The sequence below is a fragment of the Pseudopipra pipra genome, chromosome 1, assembly GCF_036250125.1.
Source record: "Pseudopipra pipra isolate bDixPip1 chromosome 1, bDixPip1.hap1, whole genome shotgun sequence".
Lineage (NCBI taxonomy): Eukaryota > Metazoa > Chordata > Aves > Passeriformes > Pipridae > Pseudopipra > Pseudopipra pipra.
Window position 1 is genome coordinate 108,948,140 of NC_087549.1, and position 19,208 is coordinate 108,967,347.

The 19,208-nt window shown below is 34.3% G+C and overlaps 1 protein-coding gene across 4 annotated transcripts in view; it reads right to left on the minus strand.

Moving 5' to 3' along the window:
- The window catches only part of BBS9 (Bardet-Biedl syndrome 9), a 280,340-nt gene that overhangs the window by 192,926 nt on the left and 68,206 nt on the right, over positions 1-19,208 (minus strand). For all 4 annotated transcript variants that reach the window (XM_064670331.1, XM_064670327.1, XM_064670315.1 and 1 more), the window contains 3 exons: positions 19,097-19,192; positions 14,269-14,441; positions 12,064-12,216 (listed from right to left, as the gene is read on the minus strand). In XM_064670331.1, the coding sequence (XP_064526401.1) occupies positions 12,064-12,216; positions 14,269-14,441; positions 19,097-19,192 (422 nt within the window). The remainder of the gene's footprint in view (positions 1-12,063; positions 12,217-14,268; positions 14,442-19,096; positions 19,193-19,208) is intronic.

Here is a 19,208-nt window from a genome sequence, read left to right on the forward strand (position 1 = left end):
TCTCTTCACATGGTTTCATACAGAAGAAAAAATAGCAAAAAATAAAACAAAATAAAATTCAAAAATACAATCCAATAGACATTAATAAAAATACTGAAGATTAAGTCAACCTGCAAGCTGTTAATAACTTCTGCAGTTTATGACTTCTGCATACAATTAAAAGACCAAAGAGAAGTGATCTTTCAATTTGTCAGAAAAGACAACTCAACAGATGTTTTAATGAATCATATTCCTTGTGATTCTGATCAAACAATACAGCCTTCTTCCCAAAAGGAAGTAAAAATCTGGAAGATAGCTATTAGTAGCCAAGCAAGCTGCTTCATATTTGTTTCCACAATAAAAATAGAAATTTTTTGTATCAGATGCTTAAAAAAGTTAAAAGGAATAAATGGAGATAGAAGACATAGACCATATTGAAACACAACAGTCTTTTTGAAAATACTTATTTTAAGACAGACTTTCAATTGCCTATTGGAGTGTAACAGACAGATAACACACAATTAAATGTTCATTAAGGAGAAATGAAAAAATAAGGAAAATGCAAAAAGTTTACTTTTCGTCCAGCAAAGCATGGAATTTCTCAAAACTCTGAAATCCCAATCAAGTTAAAACAGAGGCAAGGGCTACTGTTTTCTTTAACACTACAAATCTATTTAGCTAGCAAATATTTAACCAATAGCTAGAGGTTGCTCTTTAAGTACTAAGTAATGAGATGTAATTAAGGTAGCAAAGGCAAAAGGTTACTAATTTAGGGCACTTCTATGGAATAGTGCTTAAATTATAGGTTTTATACAAAACGCATGGGCCAATGCACAAGAAAAAAATCCAATTTTAACGGAATGCAGAACAAATTAACATTTTAACATTATAATACTACTCAATTGTATAATGGGATTTTGCTAAGTGTCACAGAACAGAAAATAAAAGTAACACTCCGAGGTATGCTTGTTAACCTCTTCAAGCTGAATATATTACGAGCCTACTGACAGCAGTAAATAGACCCATTGTGACATGAAAGACTCTGAATTCAAAGGCCTTTAATAGGTGTTGCTTTTTCTAAGTAGACTGGCCTTAATAGCATAAACAATGAACAAGATAAAAATTATGTTATCCATCCCAAATACTTTCAAATTTCCTAAATGGAAGTGGAATGATTCCTTTAAAAATACCATTTAAAAACTCTAGTTCCTGTGATATATAATGTCTTTTTCCCCATTTCTCCTACCCATGTTACAGGAACTTAGCCTAGTAAGCATAGCCTTCAGCAACCATACTGACCAAAAGGCTTTCCAGAAAAATAAGGATTAGAGCTGTTTCAGTCAAATCCTGTCACCCCAACATTTCAGCATCCTGGTTGTCCATCCAACAAGGGACTCAAACAAGTACTTAATTTTAAGATATCTAAATAACAGCAAGTCTGTATCCATAACGAATTGCCAATATTAAACCAAGAAATTTGCAGCCATAAAACTTTGTCAAAGAACTCAAGGCAAGCAGAATGGACAGAACATTCTATTTAATAAAAGCTTTAAAATAGTATCTCTGTAGTTATGATACTCAACACTACAGTCTTCTTCCCTCCTGACTTCTGAACCTCTCAGCTCATTACACCAAATTAACCACCTTTTTCCTTTTCATCCTGGTTTAAACTATCCACAATGGAATAATTAAAGGCTTCACAATGTAGAAACACCTACTCTGTGGAATTTAAGCACAACTGAAATATAAAATAGATTTGTTGAAATGCCAACTGGCAAGAAGAAATGGGAAAGTTCTTTTCCCTTTTGTTTTTGTCAATTTACAGATTTAACCAACAGTTTAGCTCCAACATAAACTGTACCTTTTATTAAAAATATCTAAATTGGGAGAATGACCACACAAGTTACATTTTTCCTCAGAGTGGTAGTGGCTAGAGCATCAGCTCTGAGCTGACTGCAAGGAATACACATACGAAGAAACAGATTTTTAATTTTTTTATAAAGCATTTATACTATTTTTGATTTTTTTTTTCTTCAGGAATCTAATCTACTACTATACTGCCTCTGGTAAGTAATACCACACAGAATCTTAACTGAGCTGACCAGGAGTGTGCAGAGCAGGGGACTGATGATCTGACATCTATTCCCACCACTGACATTGGTCTATACAAGTCATTTTGGACTAGCCATCATCAGTGACTAAATTAAATTTCACACCTGCAAGAGTACCCAAAAAAACCAGAACATTAATTCAGATGCTCATTCTCTATATGTCAATGGAAATAAGTAGTTGTACAGACTGAGGTAAAATATTTTTAGTTTAAGTTTGCAGACAATATAGCTTGGTATTGGTGGGTTTACAACCCACAAACAGCAATAGCAACCAAATCCACTTCAATACCCAATTCACATCAAGATCTGCAAGCATTATATGAATAAATAATTTAGTTCATTTGGCCATCAAATATTTATTTCCCAGGTGTTTTTAAGTTTTGGTTTGGGGGAGGGACATCTTTTCGTTTTGTTTTAAACCAGTGTTTGTCACAAAATGCTATTGAATTACACAAATTGTGTAGCTCTCCCTCTTAATATTTATTGCTGGTTTAATGAACACATAAATTGACATGAACACAAGCATTTCACTGAATCCAAGTATCGAAGTCTGTGCAATATTTACTCAGCATGAATTTGAAACCAACATATACTTGCCATCGATCCACAATGCAAAACTCTCATCCATTGCACATCAAAGAAATAAGTATCATTTATTGTGAGCTTACACCAGAAAATTATCTAGTTCAAAGTTAATTCAGCTACCTGAAGGCACTGCACCCAGGTACACACTAGTAAAAAAAGTACAGTAGCCACCCAAAACCAAACTATTAAAATTACATCACAAGCCATCAAAAATGGTCTTAGTACTGCATGCAGAAATCAACCAAAATGGATAATAATTTAATATTCAATTAATTCATCATATCTAGACTATTCAATTAAAATGAGAAATTTTACAAAGATCATGTATGCAAACTACCAAATAAACCACTGTAACTTCTACCAGATATGCTCACTAATTCTTAGCTTACAGCTTTTATGTCTCAAATGCTTTTGTACTACATAATTATGGGACTGATACAGAAAACTTTCTAAGGAGCATGAAATAAGAGTGCTTTCCATCCACCTATGAAGATAGCATCAATATTTTTATTCAAGTTTTGATTACACCACTGCATAGCACTTCTTCTCTTGCCTATGGAGTACATTTCTCCCAGTAAAAGAGCCTGTCAATGATTTAAGCTTCAGCAAGGGTATCTGGTAATTCAGATTATCAGATATAACGTTTCTTTCAAAAAAATAAAACTCATCAGTATTCCTTTCTTTTGGGAATTGTAGCCAATTGGTGCCATTTTCACTCATTCAAATACACACAGGTTCTTTCAGCCCCTATAGAAAGCCCTCATACATGGTCTGGTGAACTCATTTTAGGATGAGGATATAAGATCTACCCCTACAAAGGGATATTATTTCTTCCCCTTTAAAAAGTCATTAGCCAACGCAACAAAGCGTGCCAGAGAATGCTTACGTCACAATAAGTGACATAAATCAATTCCTACTATTCCCTGTATACACCAGGCAGTACAATCTGTCCATACCCCTGAGGACTGAATCATAGTTTGGGGAATCCTCCAATAGGTCACATTGGTGCCACAGGTTTAAAGTGGTAACTCCAGCCCAAGTGGAGTGGGGGGGTGGGGGGAAATAATAAAAATCACACCTTTGGTCCTTTACTGATTTGAATGAAGCAGTGGGTATTCAAAAAGCTGGCTATTCACAGGTTCAAGAGGAGAAATTCAGGAGACAGGGCTGTAGGGCACAGCACAGCATAGCTGGAACCCTCCTCTGTGGAAAATGTGACAGGCCAGACTGAATGCAGTCCAGCAGACCCCAGTTGAGGCCCTTTGTGCCACATCTACACACACAAGGACATTTTACTTCCAATTTCTTTCTCTTGTGATGGCTGTAGTGTTTCCAACTTCTACATGTGTCTAACTCCCTCCACAAAAAAATCTTACTATATGAGTATGATATGAACAATATTACCCATTTGTCCCACAAACTGACTAAACTGAAGACTGTCCCACAATGAAGCAAGTAATTGCTACCACAGACCAAAATCAGAAGATTTGTGCCAGCCATCCTAATATTTGCTTCCCAAGCACAGCTAACTACTTTCAGACATTTTTAGAATACACCTTCTAATAAAAAGGGGCTTTGATGACATTGTAAGTATTCTACTGTTAAAGTTTAAAAAGTCTTAAGGAAATGGAAATATAACGCTATGTGAACACCAGTAAAATAGAGAATTTTAATTATATGTAATAGCCAACAAGCTGCTTTTAGTGGCTATGAAAAAGCTACATTTAGCCGAAACAGCAATAAAACAAGAGAAGTTAAATATAACTCCTCCAAAGAACAGCATATTTATTCAAGCCAAAAAGAGCTAATTTATACTATGGGTGTAGCTCTCACTGACATTATCTGGGGAAAATGACTATTACAGGAGCGGGTGTGATATACAGCCCTTGAGTCATGCATGATAAAACCTAATGGTTTTGCTTTGAGGTAAAAGTCCTTACTAATCAAGTAATGAATCATTCCCAAAATGTCAAGTTTCTGAGGCCATGTGTGTCAGAAGTGCCATTCGAGAGAGAATACTCAATCATTAATGAACACTTCTGAGATTTTTATCAACTGATTAATAAGCAAGGAAAAGAGTTAAGGGGCTTGAACAAAGAGTTAATGGACCTTTAATGACATTCCCTGTGTTTTAGCGAACAGAACATATTGAGTTTCATATACCACCGACTACAAACCACCAACGATCAAAGTGCTCCACACACTGCAAGTGTTAAAATAATGCAAGGAACAGTACCTACGCTTTCAAAACATTAGGAGATTATGTTTACTTAGTAATGCACATACTTACTTTGTATAACACCTAGCAATGTATTAAATTCCAGGTTAGAAATAAAGAGTCTGGCTTCCTAAATCGGTAGATAAAAATGAGTTAGGGAGAGAAATGAGGATATTATTATATAGTATATTAGGTGCTGGACCTGTTTATATCAACTATCATGGAAGTAAAATTCTGACTCTTAAATACACAACACTAAAAAGACACCCGGGAACAACTCTGAAGACTCAAATGAATTGTGTGTAGTTACACAAGTACATATGCACGTGCACATGTACACAAACACCTACATCTAATGAGGGCAGAGGTATCTGCCTTCAATATACTCTTCATCTTTGTGCTGATATCATTATGAAAATATCAGAAAGAAATTACTCTATCTAACAGCCTGAAACAACCAAGGATTACTAACCTAGGGTGTTTCCAGCTCCCTTGAACAAAAAACCTGACCATACAGAAGTCAGTTCAATCACGTGAGTCTGCAACCAAATCCCAGAAATAACAGACTAAAAAACCAAATGGAAGGGTATCATTTGATAGCTGGGGGAATCCTACTCTGAGAGTAGAGAAAAACAGGAAACAGAGACAAAGAGGGGAGATCTCAAAGGAAGCACAAACAGTGACAAGATGCAAATCTCTTGCTGAAGACATGAAAATAAGTTAGAACCTTCCAGTTAGAGTGGCTCTCTTTTCCACACAGTTGTATTCATGATATGGAGAAGGGGTATTAGTAAGTTTTTTTTGTTCAACTTTGATACAAGTGCAAAGCTTCCAGATGACATCAAATTCACATCTAGCTGATGTTGAGCACAAGCAAAGCAGATTGGCCAGAACCCTGTACCTTATAACCAGGCTCTCCGGAATAACAATGGCTTAAATCAGCTAATGATCTGTTCCAAAAAGTGATCAGAAGTGTTAGACAAGAAGGACAAAATATGCTAACATATGCTAACTTGTCAATTGTTAGTGGAAATATTAGTTTTCACATGAAATGCTAAAATTTCCAAGAGGAAATCATATGATTCAGAGGATACAATTCAGAATCAAATAGTTATCTCAATTGTGTAATGATTTACACCGAAAACTAATTTTGTTTGATAGTGTCAAATACTATAAAATGCACAAGAACAATCACATAGTATTTTAATGCATAAAATATTGCTTGACAAGGTTTCAACACTCTCGCTTAATCACAAACCACAATAAAAGAGACATAACATGCAGGATCAGCAACACTAGGCAAGAAATTCCTCACAAATGTCTTGTTAAGTAAGATGTGCTCCAAGTTAGTTCCTTTAAGTTCTGTCCAAAATTTAGATTAATTACACATTCTGCTGAAACCTCAAGAAACATAAATATTTAGTGCACTTCCCGTGGCGTCCTAAATTATGTCCAGGGATGAAAGAGGTTTGCTTTTTCTCCATATATTTAGTTTTGAAAGTTTGATGTATCATAGTTTTCTCTTGGAGGCTTTTCTAAAAAAAAAACTTTAGTTAACTGTTTAACATGAGCCGAATGTTCTTTCGGCTGCAAATCCTACGTGCTTTAATCATGTCTTGCTCTATTTTTTTTTCTTTCTTTGAGAAAAAGAATACTGTAAAGGTAGCTTTAGGTTTGATTATCTAAATGTCAGCTTTCAAGACCAGAACAGATCCTGTCATGTAGTATAGTAACTCACAGTCACTCTGAAAATGACATGGGATTGAAGGGTTCCAAAACAATCAAACCAGTTGCCCAAAAAAAAGTTATCCATAAACAAAGAACAAACAAGGACACTTCAGTACCAATCCTGTGCTGTAACATAAAAATGTGGGCTAGTCCTACGTTTTTGCAGTTGGCATTCATAGAACAATTGCTTCGATTTCATCTCAAACACATGAAATAGTCCATCTTTCTGTTAAAATTATGCCACATCAATGAAACAGCTGTGTAAAAAAGGGTCACAAAGTTCTGAAAATATAAGAAGCAGCTTTCTTCAAAACTTTCATATGAAATGGAAAGGGCAATACCTATGACATTACTAATTAAAAGAACCAATGCACTCATTTAGAGACATTTGACTTCCAAATCCTTCACAAAATTCATCTGTTTCTTTAGAAGTCTCCACTGCATTCTCAAAGATCCCCAACAAACATCCAGGGCTGTATATGCAAGGGGCAGCTCACATCATAGACCTCAAGGAAAACAGCTACCTTTACATGTGAAAGTCACAGCTTTCTCAGTCACAGGCAACAAATTTCTACAGTTTACTGCCATGTAAAGAATTAAAATGGATCCTCCTGATGGCATTGCCTTCTTTATTCTAAATGAGGAGTCATGGTATCTCTACCTGGAAGCAATTTGGTTTGTTGACCACTTCTAACAGACTGATGGTAAAATGCTACACTTACTTTCCAGAAAGGAAAACAGATGAGGGAAGTTATACTGGAAAAAAAAAAAAGACCTGTAGGAATTATGTTATTTTCTACTACCTGTAAAGAGCAACTTATGAGCACCTCTTGAAATCTGAAAGACTACTCAAATACTTTTTCCCTTGTTTCAAGAAGAGATTTTAAAAGAAAAATTCAGAAATCACAAGATGCAAGGACAAGAAAAGCCAAGATAAATAAAAAACATATACTAAAGACAGCAGAATGATCTGGACAACTTCAAGTTGTTTACTGAGCAAGATCTAGAAATCACATTGAAAGTCATTTTACTGCTGCTTACAGCCAAGTATTTCTGAGAGACAGGTTATTCGATAACAACATAAATAAGATGAATGTGACTGAATAGCTGAATTAGGAGAAAATAAAGGGAATAAACTCTCAGCATCAATTAGTTCTAGAAGTTCTGGTTTAAAAGCGTGTTGGGCCCTCTCAGTAACAGAAGATGGTCTCAAATAGATAACATGCTATACGGAAAGAAAAGATAAAATGTCTCACTAATCAAAAATAAAGACCTGTTGTAAAACATGTAGTTCTTAAGTCTAGATGGCTGAGGTTATGCAACTCCGCTGACCATTTATGTCAAACTTGTTTTGTCAGCATATTCCTAGTAACTGTCACTTCCATACAAAATTTTACAGTAACATGAAGAGCTAGAAATCATTCAGTGTCACTATTTTTTTTTTAACTAGCAGACAGAGAGGGGAGAGACACTATTAGTATTTCTACTGAGACAGAAGACATCATCCATCTTGTCTGGCTAGATGGCTGCTGCCAGTCAGCACTAACTCACTGACTTGACAGTGCACAAATAAGCAACTGTCAGAGGGGTGCTGGGGCCAAGGGCAAAAGTTGAGATGTTGCTATTAGAAAGCACAGAACATGGGGAAACCTGAGATACCATGCAATAATGGTATCAAAGAATAGGAAAGGAACTATGTTTACTACATGTGATGGAAGTGTGGGGATACAGAACAAATTGTTTTGTATTACAATAAAAAGTAGAATAAGGAAGAAAAATTATGAAGCAATGCAAGGTAGAAGTGATTGCTTTGTCATTACATTCTTTTTTGTAAACTTGAACTGTTCAATCTTGTCTCAGATTCATGTCTTAAGTACTTAAAATTGGTTAAAGAACAGCTAGTGCCTTAGGAGAACTCCACCCCAGAGTTCAAATTCATCCTTCCTCCTCTTTCCCTAAAGAAATGTAACTGCAGTAGGCTTTTAAACGTAGTTACAGGGTTAAACATAAGTAGACATAGCTAGTATTGCTTATATGCACTAGGATAAAATCCATGTGGGCTAACATAAGAAATTGAAGCATCTCATTTTTATGACATTTATTAATTCCAGCTTGTACCTGGAAATCTAAGTAATGTTTGCCAAGAGTCAATGCATGAAAATTATGATTTCAGGGCAAGAACCTGTAGCTACTGCCAAACTATGATTTTTTTTCTAATATGACAGAAAACACATTGTAGACATAAAAGATCATTAAACTACACTTTCAAGCAATAACATGTCTCTAGTAGGGGAGCATTATACAAAGTACATGCTGTTTACAACAGCTACCATAAAATTTGCTGCAATCTCATTCCATTTTTGAAGTCCTTTAAATTACAAAAAATATATGCAATCTCAACTACCATTCAATTGCTTTTAAATTTATCTCATTAAAATCCTTTCTTAGAACAAGTGGTAGCAGCACGTCCAACTGCACTGCTAAATTTTTTAATCAGAGATCGAGAATTTGCATATATTGCAAATTGATTTTTCCATTTTTCTTCATAGCATCTTCCTACAAATCATTCTTAAAGATCATAAGAATAACATTTCCTTTTTCTAACATACAAGACCAAGTATATAACAGCTTTTCTTTTCCTTCCAGAATGGAACACCTGATGTCACTATTTGTTAACTACTCGCTCCAATCCATTTAGATCTATATTATTACTTAAGAAAGACAAATTCTAAAAGAAAATATCAAACAGGGCAAAAGCAAGCTTTTTGTCACTGCACAAACCAATGCCTGCTTATACATTTCTTCATTATTTTCAAGTTGAAAAGTAAGGTTAAAGTTTCCTTACAATAAACCCATCAGTAATTTTATCGTAGCACTAAATACAGCCTGCCTTGTTGCTAGTGTACAAGGATTAATGCAAAAAACTAGTTCATAAATAGAAATGCTTTTTACCGGAGAATCAAATGCAGTGTGATTAATTTTTTCCTGTTTAGCAACCAAAATTTTGACATGCATTGTACATCTACCTACATATACAAACACAACTGTTACTTGAAGTTGAAAATCTGAAAATTGACATTTACCATCTACTTTAGTAGTAAAGTTCAAATCAGTTCAGTAATTCGTAACAATTTACAGGTGGGCAGAGAAACCATACAGAATAAATTTACAGTAGGTATTTATCACACCTAGGCAATGAAATTACATGAGTTGTATATACATTATTTGATTTGCATTTAAAAGGTTGTTCATACAAAGGTCATACATCTGCTCCATAACTGTTCTGATAAAAGGAAATACAGGATGCAATAAGAGGCACCTTTATATATCCTAGGCTATAATAGTTATCCTATGAAGAATGTAATTCATGAAGTGCCCAAGTCCTGGAGATTCTGTGTTAAAAAGGCTAATAAAATCACATATTCAAATTAACTGGAAACTCCTTTCTGTTCTAGATGAAAAGGTTTGGAATGCACTATAAAACCAAAACATACACATTTCCCTTCTGCCTACAAAACCCAATGTAAAAAGCAACAAAACCTTGCTTTGTACCTAACAATTACTTTATCTTAAAATAAGGGGATAAAACAAGGCAAATTTCCTCATTATAAAAATATTTTATATAAGGGAGGAGATGAGATTCTCAGGCAATTATATGAGAATAAAAATTGTATTTACTTCAATGTCAAAAAGCCTACATACTTAAAAGAAGTTTTGGAGTGAGACTTCATACTGTTCATATTTAACCAGCCTCATTATTCCTTTTCAGAAAACTCATTTGCCATATTTTGAATACCTCAACTATTTGTATTAGACATACTTGTTCAAATAAAGACAGAACTTGATACTGAATTAAAGAAAACAAGGTCTTTTCTAATATAGAAAATGCATCATTGAGCTGTTTTATTTCACCCCCACAGCAGAGTCAATATTAAATCCTACCACAGCTCTCACTTTTGAAACAACATATGCAGCAGTGGGGTCTCTATGGCAATGACCATTTTACTACATTTTTTTGTACTAACAATAACAACATTTCTTTATTGGAAGTGAATTCCCATGAACAAAAGAAATTACAAAGGAAATCTATCAAGAAAAATGTGTGCTTGCTTAAAATAAAGTTTCAACAATTGCGAAAAAATTTAAGTATTTGTTCTCTGAAAACAAATATTTTTCCTCATTCTCCTTCCAACTGCACTAATTCCAATTCAAAAGGCTCACAACAGTAATGTTTAGAAAAGCACCCATCTAATCCTGGTTTGAAGGATCTTATAAGCTTCTGCAATATGTATCTATTTCAACAACCTGATTTTGTCATATTCTCAGAATTCATCTTTCAAATCAACTGCGTAAGAAAATTTTTCAAGCACATCCCAGTTGCTCTTAAGTTTAGAAGCAAAAGTTCTACACAGCAAAAGCAGACTCAAGAGACTCACATTAATCTTTTGGGCTTATTTAGTCACGCCATTTCAAAGTGTTAAATAATAACCCATCTATCACAACAATAGCTAGTATTTCTTAAAGCAACCAGAAAATCCCCACTTTCAAACTTAAATCATCTTATGTTAACTCATTCACAGTAAAGACTGAAATAAGGGCAAATCTGACTCATGTATAAGCATACATGGAAAGGCAGTTTTCTCCAGTTTAAAGAAATATTTTCTTAGATGAAACAGTAAGGGCAAATACTTTTCCTTAACAGCTTTGGGATTTAGTTGTTGTGATATACAACACTGCATAAAGGTAAGTCTTTTTTTCAGCAAGGATTCTAATTGTAACTCAGCTTCTCAAACAAAGCGTGTTAGAAAGTAAAATCAGATCCTTCAACAGAAAAGCAAAAAACACATAAAATAATTTCTTAACAGAGGGAACACATAATGAAAAAGTGTTATTCTAAAGCAATGCAGAGCTGAGGCAGCAAAAGGAAGAAAAACTGGTTTATTCTTTGTCCAGTACAAGGATGGTTCAGGAATGATTTGTTTTTTTAAACACTGTTCTTTTGCAGCTATCACATTCTGAAATGATTAGAACATAAAATCCCCATAGGAAGGACATGGTCAGTCTCAGACAATTTTGTTGTGAATGTTACACCAGCCAAACCATTCCGCCAGTTTACAGTGTACCATAAAATATTTACACAAGCTATGAACTATAAAATATTTTCACATGAACTATAAAATATTTACACTATCAACATCAGTTAGGAAAGAATGATGTCCTGTCAAGCTGGTGTGACCCAGGAGTAAAGATTTTGTGGTCACAGATTAAATAAAACTATTGCAAATCATCTGGAAAGTTACAGGGACTATTAGGTTAAACAAATTACTGCTTCCTGGTCTCTTGGATGGTAAATGTAACCAGGAAAGCACAGCTTATATGCTTTAAGCTAGGTTTTAGCAACAAGATAAAGAAGGGTTAGGCTCATAATCAAACTGTACTGACCTCTCTGAATGTTCCTTCTAGCAAGGTGTCCAGATGTTGAAGAGGAGCAGGAGTTTTATCTTTGAATCGTGTCAGCAGTCGTCGCTCAATAGCTCGAAACTGTACGGCCCTCTCAGATAACAGCTCCTGAAATTTTTCAGCATTCAAACGTAGCTGCAATTTAAGGGTTTTCAAGAATTCAGATTAAGGGTCATATATATTGTATGCACATTGCAAATGAAACAGGAGAAGTTTAGTAAAATTTTTGTGACAGAGTGTATTATACAAATATGATTGTCATTTATACCAGTTTGATATTTTACACTCCTCGTAAAGCTTTTTAACATTTCAGGAATTATCATTTCCTACTGAATTCAACACTAATTGTCAACAGCCAGAATAAAATGTGAAAATGCACATTTTCACATCAAGAAGTCTATTAACAAGACTGAAATTGCACCACCGAGACCCGAAGGCTTGGTTTGGTGAGCTATTTATGACACATATACACAGTGTATTGGACTTTATATTCATTGTAGTAGAAAGCATGAATAGAAGTACTGGATTCTGTACTGTTTGAATGATTGTCTTTTTCTGAAGTGAAATCCTTTTTTCCTTTTTATGCATACTGATCAGCTATAGCAATAAACTTCCTCGAAGTGTTCACAAAACTTTGAACATTGTATATCAAATGCTCAGATGATAAAAAGTCTTATTTTATCTATTAATCATCACTTACTAGTACATGCCTTTAACATAAAACTCACTAAAGATGAGTCTTTCAGAAAACTGAGATACCTCTGTACAGCTGACATGCTATAACTAGCAGAAGAAACATCAAGACACTCAGCTTTCCACATGTGAGCAAAAATGCCCCAAAATGAGTAGAAATTTCCTAAATTTAGAAATCGGACTATATTTAAATATAAGGAAACATATCTTTATGTCAGCACATGATTATGAACAACAGTTCAAGGAAGTGAAGAGAAAAAGAAGCATTATGTAGCTTTTCTAGAAATAGTAGTAAAAAAGGGGCATCTCAGGTAATATTCTCCCAGGTTTGTCAAAAAAGAGTGTGTTGAAACTAAGAGGGATGGGAGCATAAGGACCCACTTTATAAACTATTTAGATCTTTTGGGACCAAATAATTATTGGAAAATTTCAGAAATTTCAAAATAGCCAGCTGCTACCTAACTAGATCCTAAATTAGCATTACAGCAATAACACCTATGTTTCAAACTTCAACGTATTTAGGCTTCACTAGATTGTACCACAAGCTTATGCTTACAGTATTTCTACCAGTCACTTAAAAAAACACAAACATTTTGACTTTCAAATTAGCTGAACAACTAGCCATGAGCTTAAGACTAGGATCTAGGCTGACCCCTTAAAAAAAATCCCAGAAAATTCCAACTACAACTTCCATCTTTCTGTATGGTGATGGCTCAAACTCACAGAAAATGTGGCAGTATGAACAAACATCCAAAAGTATTTCTCATTCTTACATACATATGTTGCTTTTATCAAATACACAAGTTTAATAGAAATCTTCAAATAGCTATTCCCTTTTTTTACTGGAAAGGTGTGGAGGGAAAGAATGGATATATTTTATTCTATTAGCTATTTCTACAAGCTATCTGAACTACTGGAGATTTTTCATTGTCATCTGCATAGTCAAACAGGAAAAAGTAATTACATTTCTTTTATATCTGATTTGGTAAACTTTCTTGAGTCTCCAGGGCTTGATCTGCAAGGGCAGTTTTTTTAGACACTGAAGGGACTTTCCATATAATTACCAGGATTACTTGGGGGGAAAAAAAATGGTCATGGTTTCCTTAGTACGGAAAAGCAAAACAGCCTAAAACTAAGGGCAAATTTTGAAAGAATTTTACAGTTAACATGATGTTAGTGAATGAAGAATTCAAGGCTTCTGTACAGGCAGTGAACAGAAGGGCAAATACTGGTTCCTTAATTTGTATGATTTGCAGACTGCACACTGGCTACATGTGCTCTGCTAATTGCAAGGGCTGTTTCAGAGGCAAGGCATACTCCGTACTTTAAAAAGCAAATTATGACATTTTTTTCCAGAACTATCTTAGATATAACCTTCTATTTTCTGAAAGCCAAATGCCTGTGATAGCTATAGCTATAATCTGATTAATCATTGTACTAACATACAATTTTAAACTAGCGGAACATTAAGGATTCACATATCATGTAACATACCTCAAAATGTCGATCAATTAGTTCAAAATATTCTTGCAGGGGAATCGAACCAGAAAAGGTACATGCAAAATCTTTGCAGTTTTGCTTCTTGAAATGTTCCTCTAGTCGGCGTGTGAGCTCTTTCGTTATCAGCCAAAGGTCTTCCAACTGGTCGCTCTGGATCCTATATCGTTCTTTGAGCACAACAGATACAAGACTAATAAACACACACTTAAGCCACATACACTCACTACACAATATAGTTTAGATAACACACAAGTTGAACGCGCTAATTGTATCCTAAGTCTACATGAGATTTTCTTAAGAGATACATGTTCACTTGTGTTAAAGAAATACTTGTATTTTGTTGATGTTGGTCCTAAATACTATCCCTTTTATCCTAATTTTAACAGGCAATTTTGTGGCACAAGACTCTTACTTAAGAGTATGGACCTATTCATGAAGAAAAAAAAGCTATGAAGAACTACCACAATAAGGAAACAGGAGAGTTATATGAAATCATATATGAAAATATATGAATATATGAAATCATAAATGTATGAAATCATAAAACAGGCTGTCTGCAATGCTCTGCCATAACAACTTTAGTGAGCTTTTCTCAGGGCTGGAGGCAGAATCAGGCTCAATTAACTTTGAACTGTGACTGAGGCACAGTACCTTAAGCATCTGATGGTAACAAGCCAGATGGTAACATCTCGTGGTAATAAACCACCTTTAATGTCTTTTGGAAATGGTTATTGAGTTCTTCAAATAATACACTCAATATCATTTTTATTACATCTCCACTTCCTAGGAAAACTTGTAGTAGGAAAAGTATTAGTGTAACTACTCATAGGCAACAATATTCAGCTTTGATAGTGCTATGCTTCACTCTAGACACAGTTAATATTAGTAGAAGGTGATTCTTATCCATCTACACACTATGGCTTTGTAAAAATGGCTTAGTGTAGGAATGAAAGTGTTAATATAAACCGAAGTAAGAAATCAAATCCTGTTAGCTGGTGTTATCTCTCCCAGCAAATGAATTTCAAAGTATCGGGCTAGTGGAGTGAGATTTTATTTCTAGTCCCCATTTGTAAAATCCCCTCTTCAGGTTCCAGGAAATCAGAATTAATTAAATGTTGAGAGGAAAACATTATGGAAAATCATAGAGGCCCTTTAATTGTTTTTCTTATTTGTTTCAGACAAAACACAATAACCAACAGTTCCTTATTTGTTTTCATTATGTATCTACCAATACCTTATAAAAGAGGATAGATAGAAATGCAGCCATGACGATTTGATACAAAATAGTTCTCTTTTTTGCCCATATTAAAAAGGTCCACAGTAAATTAAATTAACCAGAATTCTTTAGTACTTGAATGCACTTATTTAAAATTTTCTCAACATAAGTAATTCAAGATTGTTTGACATTAGCACTGGCATCATTCCCAGGATACGTATTTCACTGAATACAGAATGAAAAATTCTGTTTACAGTGTAACAGGAAAGAGCAAGTTTTATTTAAAAACATGCTTGTTAAAGAAAAGAACACCATCTGCTAAAGATAACATTCAACCTAATATCCATTTTTTAAATACTCACAGTGTAATGGCTGGACCTACTTGGATGTATCATCATACTTTGCTCTAAGTGATTCTTCCTTGAGGGAAATTAGCTCAGATGTTTTCAGGCCAAATCAACAGTCATTCCATTTATAACTGACATATCTAATACATTAATGGTTTCAAATGGACAAAACTAATTTCCGCCAAAATGCATATTTTGTTTCCATACATTGTTTGTTGGTCAATACAAACACAATCTAATTTTATCGTGGCCTGAGTAGAGAATACTGCAATTATTTGTTTTACATGATCTTCCAGCTTTCAAAAAAGACAAATTAAATTTAGAAACAGTAAAAAAATGAGAATCTGTAGTTTTACTAAACACATTTTAAACAGAAATACAGTGAAAAAAGATAAAGAAACAACTGGTCTTCTATTCATCACATGCTTTTATGATGGTTAACAAACTGAAATTAGCTTTTTGTTAAATAAGTTCCATTCCAGACAGTTACAAAAGATTTTCAGAAAATTATCAATCAGAAAAGCAGGAGACTGAGGAGCACAAACAGGCTACATAGGTTACAAAGTCTTCTAACACTACAACAGGTTGTCCAATGAGCACAACCTAAATTAAGAATGGCTGCTCTGCCAGTAGTTATCTGAAGGAAGTCTAGAAGGTTCAGTTCACTTCTCAGTTAGGAAGTCTATATCAGCAGAAAAAAAAGCATCCACAGTTAGCAGTCAAGCCTTCTCTACACTTTGACTAAAAGACAGTTTAAAAAAGTTTCCCCCAAATAAAACATTAAAATCTAAATCTATCTGAGACAAGCTACTTTTTGATATGTATTTTCTGTCAAGATGTACTTCAGGTTGGGCTTCTTTGCAGCAGTCTTGACAGGCTGAAGTAACATATTCAATGACTACACTGTTCAAAACGGATTAGCTAATACAATTAAAAACAAACATGAAAACAGACGTCGTTCCTGCCTGCAGCTTCAGCAGTGAAACCCAACTGAACCTGGAGAGAGCTTCATTTCTACATGCAGCTCTTCCTATCCAGAACTTAAAGTCCATTTAATATGGGATATGGAAAAAGAGGTCTTCTTCCACTGGCCCAGATAAACTTTTTCATGGAAAAACAGAAATAAGGCCTGATCTCAACATTTTTTTTTTAATTTTCTAAAACACTATTGCTTCTAGTCAATATTTATCTACACATACCATTTTCTTTTTGAAGAACATTTCCACAGTGATAATGTTGCATAAACAGTTTTACAAAGTATAAGATCAGTGTTAATTTACACAGCAGAATAAGGATCTAACAAATAATACATAATTTCATCTACATTTCACAGCAGATCTGTTCACTCAAGCACAATCATTTTAGTATCATGACAATCTACCAACAATGCTTTTGTATTACGGATAGTTTCTGTTCCAGAAAATATTCTGAATTATGCTTGAGTATCGGACTTCTTACAAAAGTATTTTTTTTTAATCAGTTTTACTTAGGTAACATTTCAAGCAAGCAAATGCTCCCTAAGAACTTCTCTAATCAATGCAATCCAATGCATAATATGGATGCTGAGATCAGGCTGTTAACATAGAAGGTGGCATCATACTACTCATTCGTTTTCTGAAGTTAGGATTCCCAGATGCAATAAATGAGTAGTCACACTAGGAGAAACAGATATTTTGAATCTCCTCTGTAAAGTGAACGTCACAAGTAAAGCAGTGTGGGAAAGTTTATTGTAAGACTGCAAACACCATCTCTAGCTAGTGAATAAACAAACCTGAGGGGAAAAGATTGAGGATTGGGATGGGTGGGTGTGAGATTACAAGTTATAGCCTCACTAGAAACTAAAATACATTATATAGACATAAATTTTTCCTTACACAGCATCAGAATGCAAAATGAAATCCAAATCAAAGATTTAAACTATAATCCAGAAAAAGTTATTTATAAATCCTTTAAATTTTTTAGTTTTTAGAAACTATGAGGTCTGGGAACTTGCATGTCTAGTTAGTTGAAACTGTTTCAGATCTACTATTTAAAGAAATATTAAAAACAAACTAACAATAAACCAATATGTAAATTATGCATACAAAAAACAATACAAATTAATTTGAACCTTAGAAATGTAAAGCAATTCTTGGTACAATGACAGTTACTCTGCAGATGGTTTCTGTTTTTAACACATTTGATTACATTAGAAAAGGTATTATCTCATAGTTTACAGCTGACACCACCGATATTTATATATCCCATCATGGAAAATGGATTTTTGAAAACAGTAAGGCAGATCATCTTTGTGTCAAAAGGATTTCACATCAACAAACTAGATTGTGATTTTTCACTCAAAACAATCCTCATAAAGCATTCACACAGTGTTCCAACTGAGCTCTCTGCAATGCGCAATAGGTGTTCTAGCTTTTCAATTTGTAGTCTGCTGTATTAAATGAAGACTTTGTGCTCTGCTGGCATGGAAAATGTTAAACACAATTGAACTGATTTGGTTCCAATGCACATGCCAAGAAAGAGTTCAGCAAGTTGAGCAGTTGTACAGAGCAAGACACCATAAACTCTCCAAAATACAGAGCACCGATCTTTTTCAAAGAGCACAAACTCACAGGTGGCTGAAACATGACTACTTAATTCACAAAATACTCTACACAAGAGACACTGGACCAGATAACAACATAACTGCATGAGTGTTCTGTAAACATAATAGGAAGGATCTTGAATCCATAATTCTATACTTACAAAGGTATACAGGCATCTAAAGATAACAGCCAGGCATTTACTCAGATGTAGAGAAGCAAGGAGGGTTTGATGCCTGATTTAAGTCACAGATTACTGAAAGTCAGTGAAAAGTTAGACACCTACTTTTTAATCCCTTTCAAAAATTTCAGTAGGTGACTAATTCCAAACATAGGTGTTGAAATTCCTTTGGGAAAAGAGAAAGTTTTTCCTTATTGTAATGACAGTATTAATTTATGAATAAAAACATTGCTAAAAATCTGAAGAAAATCCATTTTCTTCAGAAAACTGCCACTATATTTTGAGTGTGACTTTTTGTTTTGTCATAAAATTTTGTACCTCCCCTAGTAACATAATTATATACCTGAGAGAGAGATAAGAAATGGTTGGTTAACGCTGTGAAACTCCTGTGGTAATTCATACACAGTGATTATCCTTCTTCATATGATCAACATTCTCACTTTGTACATATATTAACAGATGATCAGGCCTCTTTTACATTAATACTAATAGCACTTACGTGATGTTTTTGAAGCAAGAAGAGTGGTTTTTGAACCAGTTAAAAATAGAAATCCCAGAGCATTTGCCTGGTCACCCTCAGATGGATCAACAAAGTCTAAAAAAGAAAGTTA